Source organism: Sander lucioperca, chromosome 5 (genome assembly GCF_008315115.2).
Source record: "Sander lucioperca isolate FBNREF2018 chromosome 5, SLUC_FBN_1.2, whole genome shotgun sequence".
Classification (NCBI taxonomy): Eukaryota; Metazoa; Chordata; class Actinopteri; order Perciformes; family Percidae; genus Sander; species Sander lucioperca.
Genome location: NC_050177.1, coordinates 10366452 through 10382495, shown reverse-complemented (window position 1 = coordinate 10382495; position 16044 = coordinate 10366452). Strand labels below are relative to the sequence as shown.

General features: G+C 39.3%; 1 protein-coding gene across 2 annotated transcripts; it reads right to left on the bottom strand.

The window, feature by feature from the left end:
- Positions 1-13140: 13140 nt before the first annotated feature.
- Positions 13141-15436, bottom strand: gemin7 (gem (nuclear organelle) associated protein 7). Of its 2 annotated transcripts, none has more exons than XM_031296682.2 (2): positions 15328-15436; positions 13141-14269 (listed from the first exon to the last, which is right to left on the bottom strand). In XM_031296682.2, exons 1-2 carry the CDS (start codon positions 15347-15349, stop codon positions 13872-13874), a joined length of 420 nt encoding a protein of 139 aa, XP_031152542.1. In that variant the 5' UTR covers positions 15350-15436; the 3' UTR covers positions 13141-13871. The 2 variants fall into 2 exon arrangements, with proteins under 2 accessions (XP_031152542.1, XP_031152543.1); XM_031296683.2 differs by having other exon boundaries at positions 13141-14279; positions 15328-15418.
- Between the last annotated feature and the right edge of the window lie 608 nt (positions 15437-16044).

Here is a 16044-nt window from a genome sequence, read left to right as displayed (position 1 = left end):
TGAAATAAATAAACAAATAAGCGAGTGGCCCACTCAACCCACAAGCAGCAGAGCTTTCCACGAGACTAAAAATAAGAAATGCAGAGCGCTCTGCGCCGTCAAACCCAAACAGGAACACCTGCAGCTCACCCCTCGGCTCGGCCCGTCGTCATGACAACCACTCACACTGCATGCAAACAGTTTATAGTAGGATGAGGATGGATGGGGGAGATTTTGCAGATGCCAGACGGGTTTGAGTGAAGACAGTGGATGAGCTACAGCTGAAGAGGATGAGGAATGTGGAGAGAGGGAATCACAGAGATGAAGAAGAGGAGAGAGGCAATGTATGGTGACCAAAAAATGGGAATTTTAAAGATACCCAGTCTAGGATGTGGTTTAAGTAGGAGTTGGTACTAGTTTCAGAGTCAGCAAGGGGCTGTGGCGCACCAAGGCAGCAAGAGTGACAAAAGGAACGTATGTGCTTATGAAAAGCAATCTTTCCTTAAAATGTAAATAAATATCAATGTAGTAAATGGTGGCACACCCTCTTGTCAGACATATGGAGAAATGAGGGAAATGATAACAAAGAGAACTACTACGTGTTATAGTATTAATGGGTGTTAGTGGAAGTTAGTATAGGGTTAGGTTACGTTCAGGATAAACACATCCGCTGTGTAGGAGGAGCCAGTCCTAGATAGTTATCACAGTTTATTGTAACATTAGTGGCTCTTTACTCTTTATTTGGGTTGAGGAAATTAACACTCCAGCAACTCCAGCCAGCCGACTAGCAGTGTTATCATCAGCTCAAGCTAGCTTGCTATACAGCTGTTAAAATCTGCTTGCGAAAGTCATCATTTCAGCCAACAAAATCAATGGTCTCCTTTTTCATATTGTTACAGTCAAACTGAGCAAACTCCATGTGCTGATAAAGACCCTGTAGAAGTGGACCATGAGTTTGGACTGTTTTGTTAAACTATTTCCAAGATTAAGAATGAACTTGCTTAATGCTTAATTGCTTTACAGTTATTTCATTACCTGGAAAAACATCCCTTGAACAAGAAAGGAGATCATTTCTCACCGCCACTGAACCCCATTACTGACATGAAAAAAGCCAGACAGAGCACCATTTAACTTGCATGGTGAGATATGCAAACCAATCAAACTAAAATGGAAGGAGTCTCTGTCTGTCTGTCCTTAGATATCTTGACAACCGTTCATCCGATCGACTTCACACTTGGCGGTGTATTGGTGAGGCCCCATGAATGTGCAATGTTGAGTGCGAGCTCTTGAGATCTACAGAACACATTTATTAGTAGTGCATTATGTACACAAAAGATGGCTGTTTATGATTGAGAGATGCATACACTATAATGCATGAACTCAGACTTGTCCTATCTTGACTGTACATTTTGACTGCAGATGACCAGTTATTCATTTTAAAGCATTCCACAACACAGATGATTTTGTATCTATGGGTCGACCCTGAGGGAGGCTTAGAGCTTTAATTTGGGATGTCTTGTCCGGCACTGTTAGGGGGCTCTTCTAGGCGGTTAAAATACCCCTCAAACAGCTGCAGCACCTGCTCATATTTCTCTCTGAGACAGTGCGATAAAACACAAGTCTCTTTTCATACATAAAATAAAAATGCAGGCTCACAACTCATGACCCAGTGGGAGGGACCAGCTGCATCTAGTCTATGTGTGTGTGATTACATGATTTATCATACATTTTGCTTTCTACATATGTGTGCATTTAAATACACATACATATAGGACGTATGTTTGGTCTTTGGTGCAGAAGTGCATGCCTGTCTGCGTTCGTGTATTTCCCATGAAGACCATACTGTACATATGTGTGAGTGTTATTTATGCATCTTCTCGCTGTCTCGGAGTGTGTCAGCTCCAGATGTGCTGGGGGTCAGAGCAGGGCTGCCCTCCCCGGTCCAGATGTGTCCAGGTGTGGCCTGCAGTGTCACGCCATGCAGCCCAGACTCTCTTCCTTAAACAGGGTCAGACACATTTCCAGATTCTCTGAATGTTTGAGAAGAAAATGTGAAAAAAAAGATTTCAAACATGTAACATGCAACTGCATGAACATCTCTGGCTTAAAAAAAGTAATCAAGTGATTCATCTCACTGTTACTATCTTTGGCAGGATGTGGCCATCTGTCCAGTCAGGACAGCTGTGTCCGTTGATATCTTCAGCAAAGACAACAGGACCAAGCTTAAGGACAGAGATCTGGCAATTTGACAACAGGAAAAGGGCACTCAAGTCTTACATTCTCTGGCACAGAGAAAGGAGGGAGAGAGAGAGACTGAAACAGAAAGAGACAGAGAGGGGTCTATGGGTCGAAAGAGATTTTCAATTAAAGATTTCGCAGGTGGAGATGTGAAAGAGATGAAGGGATGATGTCAGTTGTTTGTTCTCTGTTAGGATTTTGGAAGTTGATAGAGAGAGTTGGTGGAGAACAGAAGGAGAGAGCAGAGAAGGAAGATTTACTCTCCTTGTTATCGTGCCTCACTGTTTACTCAGATTCCTACTCACAGATAGCATCAGCAAATAAGCTGTGGCCCAGTCAGCATGCTGTTGGACGAAGGCAAAGATGACCTTTTGCCTCTGTGAACACACACACACACACACACACACACACACACACACACACACACACACACACACACACACACACACACACACACACACACACACACACACACACACACACACACACACACACACACACAGTCCTGCTGTTCTCAACATTCTGCCCAGTTATAAACACTATGCATTGGTGGGGCCAAAGCAAAACAAGAGGGTTTAGTTCAATTAAGAAACATAAACATAACGTTTCTAATTTGTTTTCTGAGGCCCTCTGTGAGATTTTGTTGTCATCATTTGTAAAGAAACTAATATTAATCTGTATGTGTCTAACTTCTAGAATGTTAAAATAGTTCACCAAAATGTCAAAAAACACAATTTTCTTACCGAGTGTATCTCACGTTCTCCTTTCATGCAGATAGTTTTGGCCAAAGAAATAGTCTCTATTAAAGGTCCCATGGCATGAAAATTTCACTTTATGAGGTTTTTTAACATTATTATGAGTTCCCCTAGCCTGCCTATATGGTCCCCCAGTGGCTAGAAATGGTGATAGGTGTAAACCAAGCCCTGGGTAGCTCATTGTGGGACTGGCGCTAGTGGCTGTAATTCTGCACCAAGGCTGAATTTCGGGAAAGAGACTTCAGATACAATATTAGAGGACCACTAAGGTCTATATCAAAGAGACTTAAGATACAGTATTAGGGTACCACTAAGGTCTATATAAAAGCATCCAAACAGCAACATGTCATAGGACCTTTAAAACTGTCCACAGCATGTTCTGTGGATTAGTACTGGGACACTGAATCTGAAATTTTTTTAACATACAAATGCGATTTCCCACCCAGTAATTCTAGGAATTACATCAACATTGAATAACTTTTGCCCAATAACATTTAAAGCAGAAAGAGTAGTGTGTGGTCTTTATGTAGCAAGATGGAAAGTAATGGTGAGGAGGTAAGGCTGGGTATCGTTCAAAGAAATTACGATACCCATACCAAAACTAGTACCATTAAAGTAATACCAATATCAATACTACTTACTTTGACACCTTTTTTTCAACTTCATTCATCCATCATGTGAATTGAAGCATCTCAGCCCACTGAAATGCCAGCTCTGTCAAATACACAGCACTTAATTTCACCAAACCACAGACTGTATGGGTTGTAGCTGCTGCCAATCACATGTCGCACTAAAGTGATATCTGAGTACAAAAAGGATAAAATGCAGGTATCATTTGACTGAAGAAGTTTTAAATACTACTTGGTACTGGGTTATTTCCATCAATACCTTGAAGGTATTTAGTACTAATACCCAGCACTAGTTGGGGTCGTACAGTAGATGGGTGTGTAGTGTGTTTAACTTTCATGCAGGAGAGTGGAGTCATGTTCTGTCAAATACAGGTTTAATTTAAATTAATTTAAATTAATGGTTAGGCGTAGGTACTGTAAAGATAGTGGTTATGGCAAATACACTATGGCAAAGGTATGGTTGGGGTTAGGTGATTAAATTAACTGCTGGTCTGTGACGGAAGGTATACTCCTGCATGACATGCTATACTATACGCTGATCCACCATCCTGACCTCCACAGCCTTACTAACAGCCTTGCTACATACAGTGTAAGGCACATTACATCCTGCGTTGGTACTCTTCATTGGACGTAAATTATGATGTGCAGAATTGTCTGATGTGTTTGTAATTCCTAGGGATCCTGGGCTGCCAATCTACTGTTCTGGAATTTGGGTGAAGCAACTCTTTAAACTGTTGCTCTTTAGTACTGGACCTCACTGTGACAAACATAGTAATAAACATGACAACTAAGAGCAATAGCAAAAATGCTGAGGCAGTGGTAGGATATAAGCTGCATTTCTTGTATACTTTCTGTCCTCCTTGTTCATGCAGTGAAAGAATACAAATGGGGTGACTACATCATAACACGACAATGGCTGTTTGATGAAGCAAGAAAAAGGTGGTGAGCTTTGATATGACTATGTAGACATTATACTGTATCTTTCACAAAGTCCCCGCTAACCACTACGTCCCTCATTCATATTCCACCTCTCCCTCTATTTTTTTATTCCTCTCTGTGCGACAGAGTGATGTGACAGTAGAGAGCAGACAATGTCGGGTTACCCTGGTAATTTTGGAAGGAGGACGGAAGTATCCTGGGCGGGCAATGTCCCTCCTCCTTGTGCGGCGCGAGTCCCACTGATGATTCACCAGCCTGCACGATGAAGGTTGGTGACCCCAATTTGAGTAAGGTAGGAGGAGGAGAAGCGGGAGAAGAAGGCGGATGAGGAAGGGGGATAATAAGGAGGAGGGGACGGCGATGGCTACGTCAGTGGCACTTGCTAATAGGCAGATGTCCTTGTCTCTGACACAAGTAAATCATGTCTCTTGGGGTAAAGAATAAAAGAAAGAGAGGCGGAGAGGAAGGGAGGAAACAAGTAAGGCAGAGATTGCGATTGCCGTCTGGAGAAGTGAGGCGCTGGGGTTGGACGTGAGTGCGTGTCTAAGTAAAATTATAAGCAATTAGTTCAGCCTCCGAGTCCACTGTTGAAATGCTGTTTTGATGAAGGCACAAACATGAAGGAGGGAAGCCGGAGAAGGTGAAATGACTCAGTTTAAGTGTTTTAAGCTGTTTAGAGTGAGTGGGGGCTGTGTTGTATTTAAACCAGGGAGGGGAAACAGGTGATCTAAAAGAGACGGAGGCGTGAAAGAAGATGCAAGTGGGACGGGAGAGAAAATGAGAGGTAGAGGTGGGAGACGTGGAGGGAGGGTGGAGAAAGTATTCCGATCCTTTACTCAGGTTAAAATAACAATACATTATAAGAATGCTAAGAGTCAAAAGTATTAAGTCATGCGTAAGTATAAAGGAGAAGAAATAAAAATAACACAAAATTATAGTTAGGTACTGCACTTTAGTAAATGTACATAGTTACATTCCACCACTGGTGTTCAGCAACATCCCTTCCTCCTTGTTTGAAACACCTAAAGTTTGTTGCAGGTCTGTCCCACAGACTTAGCTAATGACCATAGGAAGATAAAACTTTCACAAGTATGCGATCTTTCCCCTGATTAAATAGCTCTGTGGCAGACAACCACCTCCTCTGCCAAGGCAGCCTCCCCTCCACAAACACCATCATTCAACCTCCCTCACAATCACTATAACCACATATCTTTAAAAGCAATGTAGTCATTTAAGGTCATGGAAACATTTCGAAAGGAATTTCTTCTCGCTGGAGTGCTACCATATGTTTTCCCACATAAGCTGCTGATAATAATAATATGATCCGTTTTGAGAGTGGGCACACACAGCAGAAGTCAGGATTGGGTCTGTGCCTGCAGCCGGTTCCAACGGGAAACCACTTCTCAAATACCACATGACTACTTCCTATTTTTGTCTAATTAAAGGATTGTTGCACGTAAATGGAAACTTGCACTAGCTGACCAGTGGTTCTTCAGTTTCTGTGCAACCTTTGATTCAAATCATGTTTTAGAGGTGAGGCAGGAAGTCATTTGATGATAAAACTACTGCTTGACCATTGAAAATGTGAAGTGGGTTTTATTGAGCCTGGCCCACTATAAACAATATGAACGAATACAAAGTAAAGAATATATAAACTTAATGTCCAAATTGTAAAGACAAAAGTAAGGGGAAATATTTAGTAAAATTAACCTGAGACAACAAATAAAAGCAGAATCAGTAAATGATGAATATATGCATGTGTAGGCTACACACACACACACACATATATATATATATATATATATATATATATATATATATATATATATATGGGATACCAAACAAAATAACAAAGTATATATAGAGTCTGCCAGGCTGTAAAGTTACTATGAGTTAAATGCTAGTGACAATGCTAGTGACAATACTAACATGCGGATGTTTGGCATATGTCATGTTTATACACATACACATTTTAGTTTAGTGTGTTTGCATGCTAACATTTGCTAATTAGCAATCTGAATGTTAATAGTATTTGGTCATAAACCAAAGTACTGGACAAAAGAAAACTTTGACCTGATGATGGCGCTATATGAAAAGTCAGAGTCACAAAAGTGATTATAATTCATCCTGAGGCCAACATAACTGTCCAACCAGTAGTTGTTGAAATATGTCAGTCTGAACAAGCATTGGACCAACCAACAAGCCATCTCTACGGCTTAAAACAGACATCATTCACTTGGCATCTATACGTGCAAAACACAAGAAACACAACCCTTTCCCACACTCACAAACCAGTCAGCAAAATGGCAGCACTGCCACTTCTGATTGGTTCAGAATAATGGTTACAAATGATGGTGATGGTGAATGTATCCAATCAGTGTTGATATCGGTGGGTCTGCAGCATCACAGACACTAATTAGCAGCATCTTCCTGTGTTTACTCCTGTGGGAAAGGGAGTGGACCACGACGGAGTCTACAGACTTATAGATAAATGAAGATAACTTTAATCTCACTCCTAATGGGCATTTCCCTTCTCCTCCCACCTACTCATGTGTCTTCCTGTCTAGACTTGAGTTGTGCATATGTCCCCCTTACCATACGATGCTGTGGCAACATCTTGATCACAAACACAACTCCCATGTCTCTTTATATTGGTCACTTACAGTAGCATTCACTGACTTCACAGAGTTGCAGGTCATATTGTTGTGACTAATATACAGTATTTGTTAAAGAAAACCAATGCTTTGATTTCTCTAAGTTACGTGTTCAATTTAAACAGTTTACATTTGGCAGCCCCATGCAAAAGCAAACCAGCTGAATATGCTGTTGCGTTAATATTCACCCTTATCACAAATAAAATGTAATGTTTGTTTGGGGCCCAGTCCCCTGCTCAGAAGGGTCCAGCTGGCACGCTCCCCTGCCAGTCTCTTTATCTCCCTGGCCACTTGAGTCGGGAAGTGAGACTGCCACACAGCGCCTGGTCCTCACAATCGCTGGAGCTCCTCCAACATTCCCCCCGGGTGGCGACTCAAACAAACCTGGGGACTGACTGTGACTCAGCCATTCCTTTCGTGTCTGCCTGTCTGGCTGCCTCAACAACACCTCCAGTAAGCACTAAATATCACCATGTAGTCATACTTAGATCAATGTATTCATGAATGATTGTACTGCTTTTGCATGCATTGATGTAGATGTTTGTTTTTCTTATTGTCATTGATTGCTATGATTCATTATTTTACACCATACTGATTCTAATAATCAAAATTATTCAAAAATGAAGATAAAAAAACAGACGTAACCTCCAAAAACTCTCCGTTATGGACTCATTCACTATTCCTTATATAACACACACTCAATAGTTTACGGTACTCATGGCATTGTGGGATTGTTAGCAGTTTTCTTTTCATTGTGAACATTTATGAGGTAGTGCACGGAATTCACGCTCAGAGGTCAGACACTTAAATAAAATGGCGGAAAGTAAATGTAATGCGCTATGTTGTAAACAGGGTGTGATTTCAGACTAAGCCTCTAAAACCACATTAGCTCACAATGACAAAATAACATGCTGTTGCATGTATAAAGGAATGGTTTTACCGGTATATGATCAAAAAACCAAAGTATTGAACAAACTTTAATCAATTTTGAACTGATTATAGTCCCAGGCTTAAAGTCAGGGGATCACCAAAGTCATCAGAATACTGTATACCAAGGACCCATGAGTGTCTGTACCAAGTGTTGTGCAAATACATCTAGTACATGGGATATTTTAAGGGATAATTGAAAAATGTTGACCTGTTGGTGGCACTACAGGAAAGACCAGGGGATCACCAAAGTCAATAGGATTTACCCTCAAGGGACCAAATATCTGTACAAAATAACATGGCAATCCACCAATATTTGTTGAGGTATTTCCGTCTGGGCAAAGTACCAACCGACAGACATTGCGATCCCTCTGGTCCAGTGCTAGTACGGCTAAAAATAAGATGCACAGAAGCGACATTTAATTAAAGCTGGAAATAAGCAAATGAAGACAAGTCTACAATGAATGTTATTTAAAGGTGAAGTTTGAAGAGTCAAATTATCAGTAGATAACCATATTTCCTTTTTTTCTTCAGTTTTGTAATGAGCCAGCAGAGAAGCAGTTTCATTGACTCATCAGCCGGCTGTGCAAATTCCCCATCACACTGCTTGACTCATATTTATCAATTCATGCAGACTTCTTGTGCTCTTTTTACGTTGTTTTAATTATTGTCATCCATTGTGTTATATCAGTCTGATACAATAATACCTGAGCTGATACTTATTCCATAGAAATAATTGTTATCACTTGAATCATCATCATCATCTCCTCCATCATGTCCATAATGAAACAAAACTAAAACTAAAAATACATGATCGTGAGGTCACTGCCCAATTATTTTAATCTGCTGGCAGGAGTTTTGGGCAAAAGGGTGATTAAGTGGTTTTGTAAGTTATCAGACACTTACAAGGAAGTGAGAGAGGGCCACAAACAGGAAGGAGCGGAATGTGCTTCCTGTTGGCCAGTGGTGTTATACGGGGCAGATTCCTTGTACCATCGTAACTGACACACACACACACACACACACACACACACACACACACACAGGAATGTTTTTGCACTGAAATCAGGGAGAAGCAGACTGTCAGGAAAGACAAACAGTAAGAGTAGATAACATTGAGACAGTGTGTCCCCGTGCACGGCAACAAATCCAGCTCGAGCTCTTCGGAAGAGATCATTCTCATCGCTGATTCACTTTTAAAACATATATATTCTCATGTTCATATCTTAATCACGTCATTTCCCTACAGTCATGATGTGAAGCTAGCGTGGCAACACAGAAGACACATGACATGTTTTGTGTCTCTGTGGTCGTAAATGATAAAAAATGTAAGTAGTATTACATTTCTTACTATATTTTTTACAAAGCCATGCAGATTTCCCATGTAGCAAACTGATCTGGCCCATGATAAAACCTTCATTAACTGATTTCTTCAACCACTTGGGGGCAGCAGCAGAATCACACTGTATACACAACAAAACAGTACAGTCGCGGGCTGCAGAACCAAAACAATAACCTGAAAGATGCTAAAAACACTCCAAAGAGCTGTAGGGAAAGCATGAATTCCTTGCCTTCATCACCAGGAGAGACACTATTCACATTATGTCACTTAATCCATTGTTATTAAAAAAATATATTGATAAGCAGCTTTAATGTGTGCCAATCTGGCGACCACATTCTGCTTTATGATTAATCATGCACAAGTTGAATGAGCTGATGGGATTACATTTCACTGGAATTGTACAGTACCTCGTAGGGTTTCATGTGACAAATAAAATTGATTGATAAAGAGGGCAAACACAACACAGGAGCCTATTAAGTGATGGCAGTATTTGACCAACATCATCAAATTAGAAGTTTGGACCACATTATTATGGCCAGATTTGAATATTTTATTATAACATTTCATAGTCTATATGAAGTCAAAAATCAGTACTCGGAAATACTACATCCTGCCGCTCTCTACTTTCTTTTCTTTGTATCTGTATTTATGTCTTTCAAAAGTTGTTTGTTGATGCTATGTGTCAGTGTATGTCCTCATTAATTGCCTTGTATTGTTTTTAATGCTACAAGGTGAAGCCAAAGACAATTTCCAAATTAAGACACTAACTAATGTGGTAAGAATGACTTAAAAGTTAATGTATGTTCAGTCGTTAAAAAAGAATTCTGATCCAGATCATTTAAAAGTAAAAGTAGTAATACTACATTGTAAAAGTACTTTATTAGACTGCAAGGGACTTAACGGTGTTGTTGGTTTAAGTGGAACTAATTTATCTACTTTGTGTACTGCAGTTTCATCTTAACAAATGTATCTCATTTTAATAGCTGGTCATGTGTTTTGTATGTAAAATTTTAGTCTGCAATGAAACTCTAACTATAAAAATACAATAAAAAAGTATGTTTTTCAGAAATGGAGTGAAACAAAAGCAAACGGAAATGGAATTCCATGTTTATGTACAGTGTGTGTTCTCGCTGATGTCACAGAGGTGAGAGTAAAAACTTAAGGCGCAGGACCCTGTGAAATTAACATTGGTTGTCCTTGAGGGCTTCCTGATTGAATCACACAGACTCGATGACGTCATGCAAGGTTTCAGTCATATTTCGGATTAAGGAGAGCGAGAGAGGGAGAGGGAGAGAGAGGATGAGTCACTGCCTCAGTGATGACGGTCTCCACTGAGTGGTCAGATAATTCAGGAACAAAAAGAGACACAGGCACAGCACGACCGCCTAATGGCACTCTAATAAAATGACTTATTGGGAACTCACAAAATACACCTACCTACCTTTTAGTAAGATTAAATAGTATTGATGTCTTGTCCTCTCCTCCCCATGTAGCTGCTGCTAAACAATGATGAATCCTGCTCTTCTGTTTTATAATTTATGACCAAGGATTTGAATAAGTGACTAACAAATAAATGTGTGTGCTGCCATCAGATGTGGGCTTAGTGTCGGCTGAGTTAGATTACGGAAACATTTAGAAAGAATGATTTAACGTGCACCTGATCCATGTAAGACCTCAGTACGTTTGAGGGTCTATTACTTTAATTAAGTTTAACATCCCACCCTATAAATGTTTTGGATCTGACCAAACATCAGAGTTCTATAGTTCTATATCCATAGATGAATTGCTGAATGGGCCTACTGGACACAGGCCCAGGGGCTCAAGGGGTCTCAGGGGCCCCTTTGCCCAAACATTTTTTTGTTGGTAAAAACAAAGAAGCAAAACTATCATAGAAAGACACAAAACCTTTATAAAAAGTTGAAAAAAAAAAGACCTTAAAGAGAACCAAAACAACTACAGACACATATTGACTACAGAGACACAAAACGACTAGAGAAGAGATGACCACAAATAAATGCACAACTACCTCAAAGAGAAGCAACTAACGCAAAATGACTACAAAGAGATGCAAAACAAGTGTAGACGCAAAACAACTACAAAGAGATGCAAAACCGCAAAGATGCAAAACAACTACAAATAGACACAAAACTACAGACACACAAAAAAACGACTACAAACACAAAACTGCTATGAAGAGAAAAATAGAAAAAATAGTCAGCAGTACGACAAACCAGGAGCAGGAATGTCTTTCTCCAGGACCCTTCGGTGGGGCGGCTGCTTGCCCGATACAGGTGCATGACCACGACTCCTTCAGCTGAAAGTCAGTTTCCACACCCCTGCAACATCCTGCTGCCCACCATTTGACAGCCACCATATTAAAAGTATCCAACATATAACATTCCTCCTGCTACACGTCTATCATTCATTCATTAAAAGTATAGCCTTTTTAGCATAAGCAGTATATGTTTAAAATGTTTCATAACACACTAATTTCTTTTTAAAAGATACAAGGACCATTTTATGTTACATTAACGTACCCGATTTGTCAAAAATGATAACTACAATGACGACATATTTCGGTTTTTATGTTGTTGACAAATACAATAAACACTTTTCTTTGCTTACAACTACACTGTAGTGTATTGTAAACCATTTATCCAATGATTATATAGTGCACATGTTAAATAGGGGGACCTAAAGTAAAGTGTTACCCAGTTTACTTAAATGTGGCCATTAAAAAACAAAAATGCCATTATTGTGAATGGGGTTGAATTTAATGATTATTTTCTCGATTAGTGTGGTCTATAAAAACACTAGAGAACAGTGACTTTGTTCTTTACAATTTCCCAGCAAATATATATATTTTTTTACAACCAGTCAAAAACTCAATAAACTACAATGTAGGAGTGATGTAAGAGGGCAGCATATTCTCACAAATGCAAATCTGAAACCATCAAATGTTTAATTTGAAGGCTACTTAAAAAATTATGCAAACAATTAATCTATTACCAAGATAGTTGCAGATTAATGAACTTGACTAACTGTTGGAGCTCTAATTGTGAAGCTGACTGAGTTTGATGAGATACAGACACTACACTGGTCATACTGTGGACAAAAAGATGAACTAGACGACTATTAGAGAGTTATGGACAACCATCTCCAAGCAGTGCATAAAGGAAAACTGGAAATGAAATACTTTTTAGGGTTACACACATCCGTTACAAGTTTTTTTCTTTTTTCTTCGACCACACAGCTTTTTGTCATTCGTTTTGGTCGTCTTTTGACACTTTTGTGGCTTTTGACATTTTTAAAGCTTTTTCCCCCCCAAGTTTTTTGTCACTTTGTCCGACGCCTTTGTCGATTAGTTTTTTTTTTTTTTTATTTTATCAAGTTTTTGAAGCTTTTGACTTTGTCACTTTTTCTGATGTCTCTGTCAATATGTTTTGCCACGTTTTTGAAGCATTTGTCACTCTTTTCAACCTTCTATAAAAAAAATAAATTCAAATGCTATAAAATCTAATACCCAAATTAATTTAAAGTATTGAACTGATCATTTAACACTAAAGAACGTATGTTTTTTGGTTTGTTGAAAAAAAACTAAATTTTTGATATAGAGGCGTTTTGAAAATGGGTCAAATTTGACCCGACGACAACAGGCGGGTTAAGTAACATCAACCTTTGTCAGACAACAATTTTATTTTTTGTCTTGATAATTTCTCCAAATAGAACACAAAATGGCCATTCAGATACAAAAGTTTTAAAGTGCAATGTTTCATTTGCTTTGAATTAAATGACAATTCATATCACAAAAGGAAGACAGCATGGCTGACCATCTACAGAAAGTCTCCAAGACATGTATAGAGCAGAAATAGCAGACATGATTGTGATGGTTTAAATTTAATGGTCTTAAAAAGGCTGTATGACCATTAATTCTACAACTTTCTGGACCTATTAGGCTGTAGCTGAAATAAATAAACAGTGAATGTCTCTACCTGCTAAGTCTTCATATAGATTACAAACAGTTGCTTCCCGGATGTGAGTAACTATTGTGAAAACACTAGTAGTCATTCGCAAACATTATCATTCAATCAAAATTTTGGTCAGTGCTTTGCCAAAAATCTGATATCACCTAATCTTAGTGCAACCAGTCGCATCTCTCTTGAAACACAAGCATATGGCTCCCTCTTGTGCTGAAAAAGTGGGACTGCCTGTCAGTGTTGGATATCTGAAAGCAAGTACGATCGCCTGAACAATACAAGATTGAAACACCTACAAAAATATAACCAATTTTATAAACTATATCACAGTGTGAAAACAGAGCCCACTGGCAACAACAAATGAGACACCAGAGTACCTCTCATCCCAAAGAGCATATTCTGATTAAACAGGAAACAAAGGCCTCAAGTGTTCATGCATCAAAACTGAATGAAATCACATCCTGACATCTGATCAGTGCCTCTTTTTGCACTCCGATGGGAGTGTGCAGATCCGACACCTGAAAGTTCATCACGTCGATATCAGACGCTCCAAACGTGGCCTCCACCTTCACCCTCTCATACATGTGAAACTGAACCTTCTTGTTGGTCACTGAGAGTAGACATCGGAGGAAACTCTCTCTCAGCACAGATCGCGCATGCTGCTCTTTCGGCAGCTGCTCAACATCTGCCTCGGACACAGCAGAAGTGGGAATGGAGGTACGACAGAGAGCGATAAAACGGGGTGATTTGGGGTCAAATCCGCGGCTGTTGGGGTCGGGTCCTTTTGGCAGGCGGAGCACAGACACCGGCGTTGCCATGTTGAGTCTTTCTGTCAATACCAATAAAAGAAAAACAAAAATCATTAACACTAGCTAGGCAATATGCATACTATAAAAGACAATTTACTTTTTAAGGAAATTCATTTGGCATATACTCACAGATAACCAAGAAGATTAAATTATGAACCGAAAATAAGGATTTTGTTTTCTGTGACTCAACTAATCAATTACAAACAATTAATGTACTATGAATCCGTGAAATGGATTATAATCTCAAGAAAAAAAGATGCCCACACAATGAATATGTTAAATGTCATTGCACATAATGAATTGTCTTTTGGGGAGCATCTAACAGAGTCTGAAGTTGCAGGCACCTTTTTATCTTGAGATTGCTTTTGCTTTTATACTGTGCATCTGGTATCATGTTGGGATGTGCATACACTACCTCGAAGCACTCAAAATAGATTACAAACCGTAACGTTAGTCTATAGATAGTGTTGCTGCAAATAGGTCTCACTTTAGTCTTTACTTACTTATTTGTACATTTTGAGTGTTTATACTAATATATACACAATACACAGGTTGGCTTAGTGTCACGTGAAGTGGCAACAAACACGAATGTTTGATTTTTATGCAAGCGTCATGCAGGGTAACGTCATGCAGGGTAACGTCATGCAGGGTAACGTCATGCGTTACAGTAAGCTTCACATGGATAAAAGTTTTTGATAAAAATACAGCTTATTAGGCTAACTTTATAGCTTGAACTGCTGTTATGTTTACGTTAGGTGGGAAGCTAACGTTAACCTGCGATATGTTTGACTTTTAAGCTAACAGATATAAAACATATGCCTACATAGCAGCAAGTCGCCGCACAAGGCAGAGACACATTTTACATCGGAAAGTCCTATCACTTTATGTTTAGCTAGAGTTAACGTTAGCAACTTGGTGTGAGCGCGTTGCTCAGACAGCTCTGATTAAAGCTGAACACAATATGACCGCAAAACACGCTTCTTCCTCACAGCAATGGTTAATACAGTGTGATAGTTTAATTACAAACGCACTAACGTCTCACTAAAACCCCTTATTGTCTACTCTTACAGGTTCTTACTGTTTCCTCCAGTTATCAGCATCAGTAGTAGCAAAGACACTCAAACCTCTCTTGTAAAGTAGCAGGCTAGCAGCCAAGTGCGTCTTCGTGTATTTAAGACTGTTGCATCCAGCTTATTACTGCATTACCGCCACCTTCTGCTCCGGAGTGGGAATTTCCTTCAGAAAAATAAAAACAAAGCAAGTACAACCTTTACCTCTGAATTGTTAAAGGGCCTAAAGTAGAAGCAGAAAAATCTGCCTTAAATAGAAATACTCAAGTAAAGTATTACATCAAAATTCTACTTGTATCTACTTGAGTAAATGTGTGTAATTACTTTCTACCACTGCTCTTTGCTAAACCGGTTTCTTTTAAGTAGTAACGTGACTATATTTCCCATAATTCCTTTCCAAAAATATTTTAATGGTGCCTAGCATAGTTGATCTTGTCCAGAAGCAGTATATCCACTTCTCTCCAGGACCATTTTTAACTCATGTAATGAGAAGTCCATGTCAAGTGCCGACCCATCATTATCTTTTTTCTTTGTTACGTCACTATTTGATCTTAAAATATCCTTTTTCCGTCGTTTATGTATTTCGTTTAACTGAATCCAACTATATTGGTATCATTCCTCACATTCCATTCACATACATCACTCATATTTACAGAGACTAGAGTAAGATCTATACAGGAAAGCTGATAGGCTAGGGATCAGTTTTCACCCCTTTTCTTTGTGAT

Excerpts from the sequence above, each read along its gene's own strand:
- gemin7 (XM_031296682.2), bottom strand. The coding sequence starts at position 15,349 with ATGCTGATAACTGGAGGAAACA. Across the intron at positions 14,270-15,327 it reads GCTGATAACTGGAGGAAACA|AAAGACTCAACATGGCAACG; the intron begins GTAAGAACCTGT and ends TGGTATTGACAG.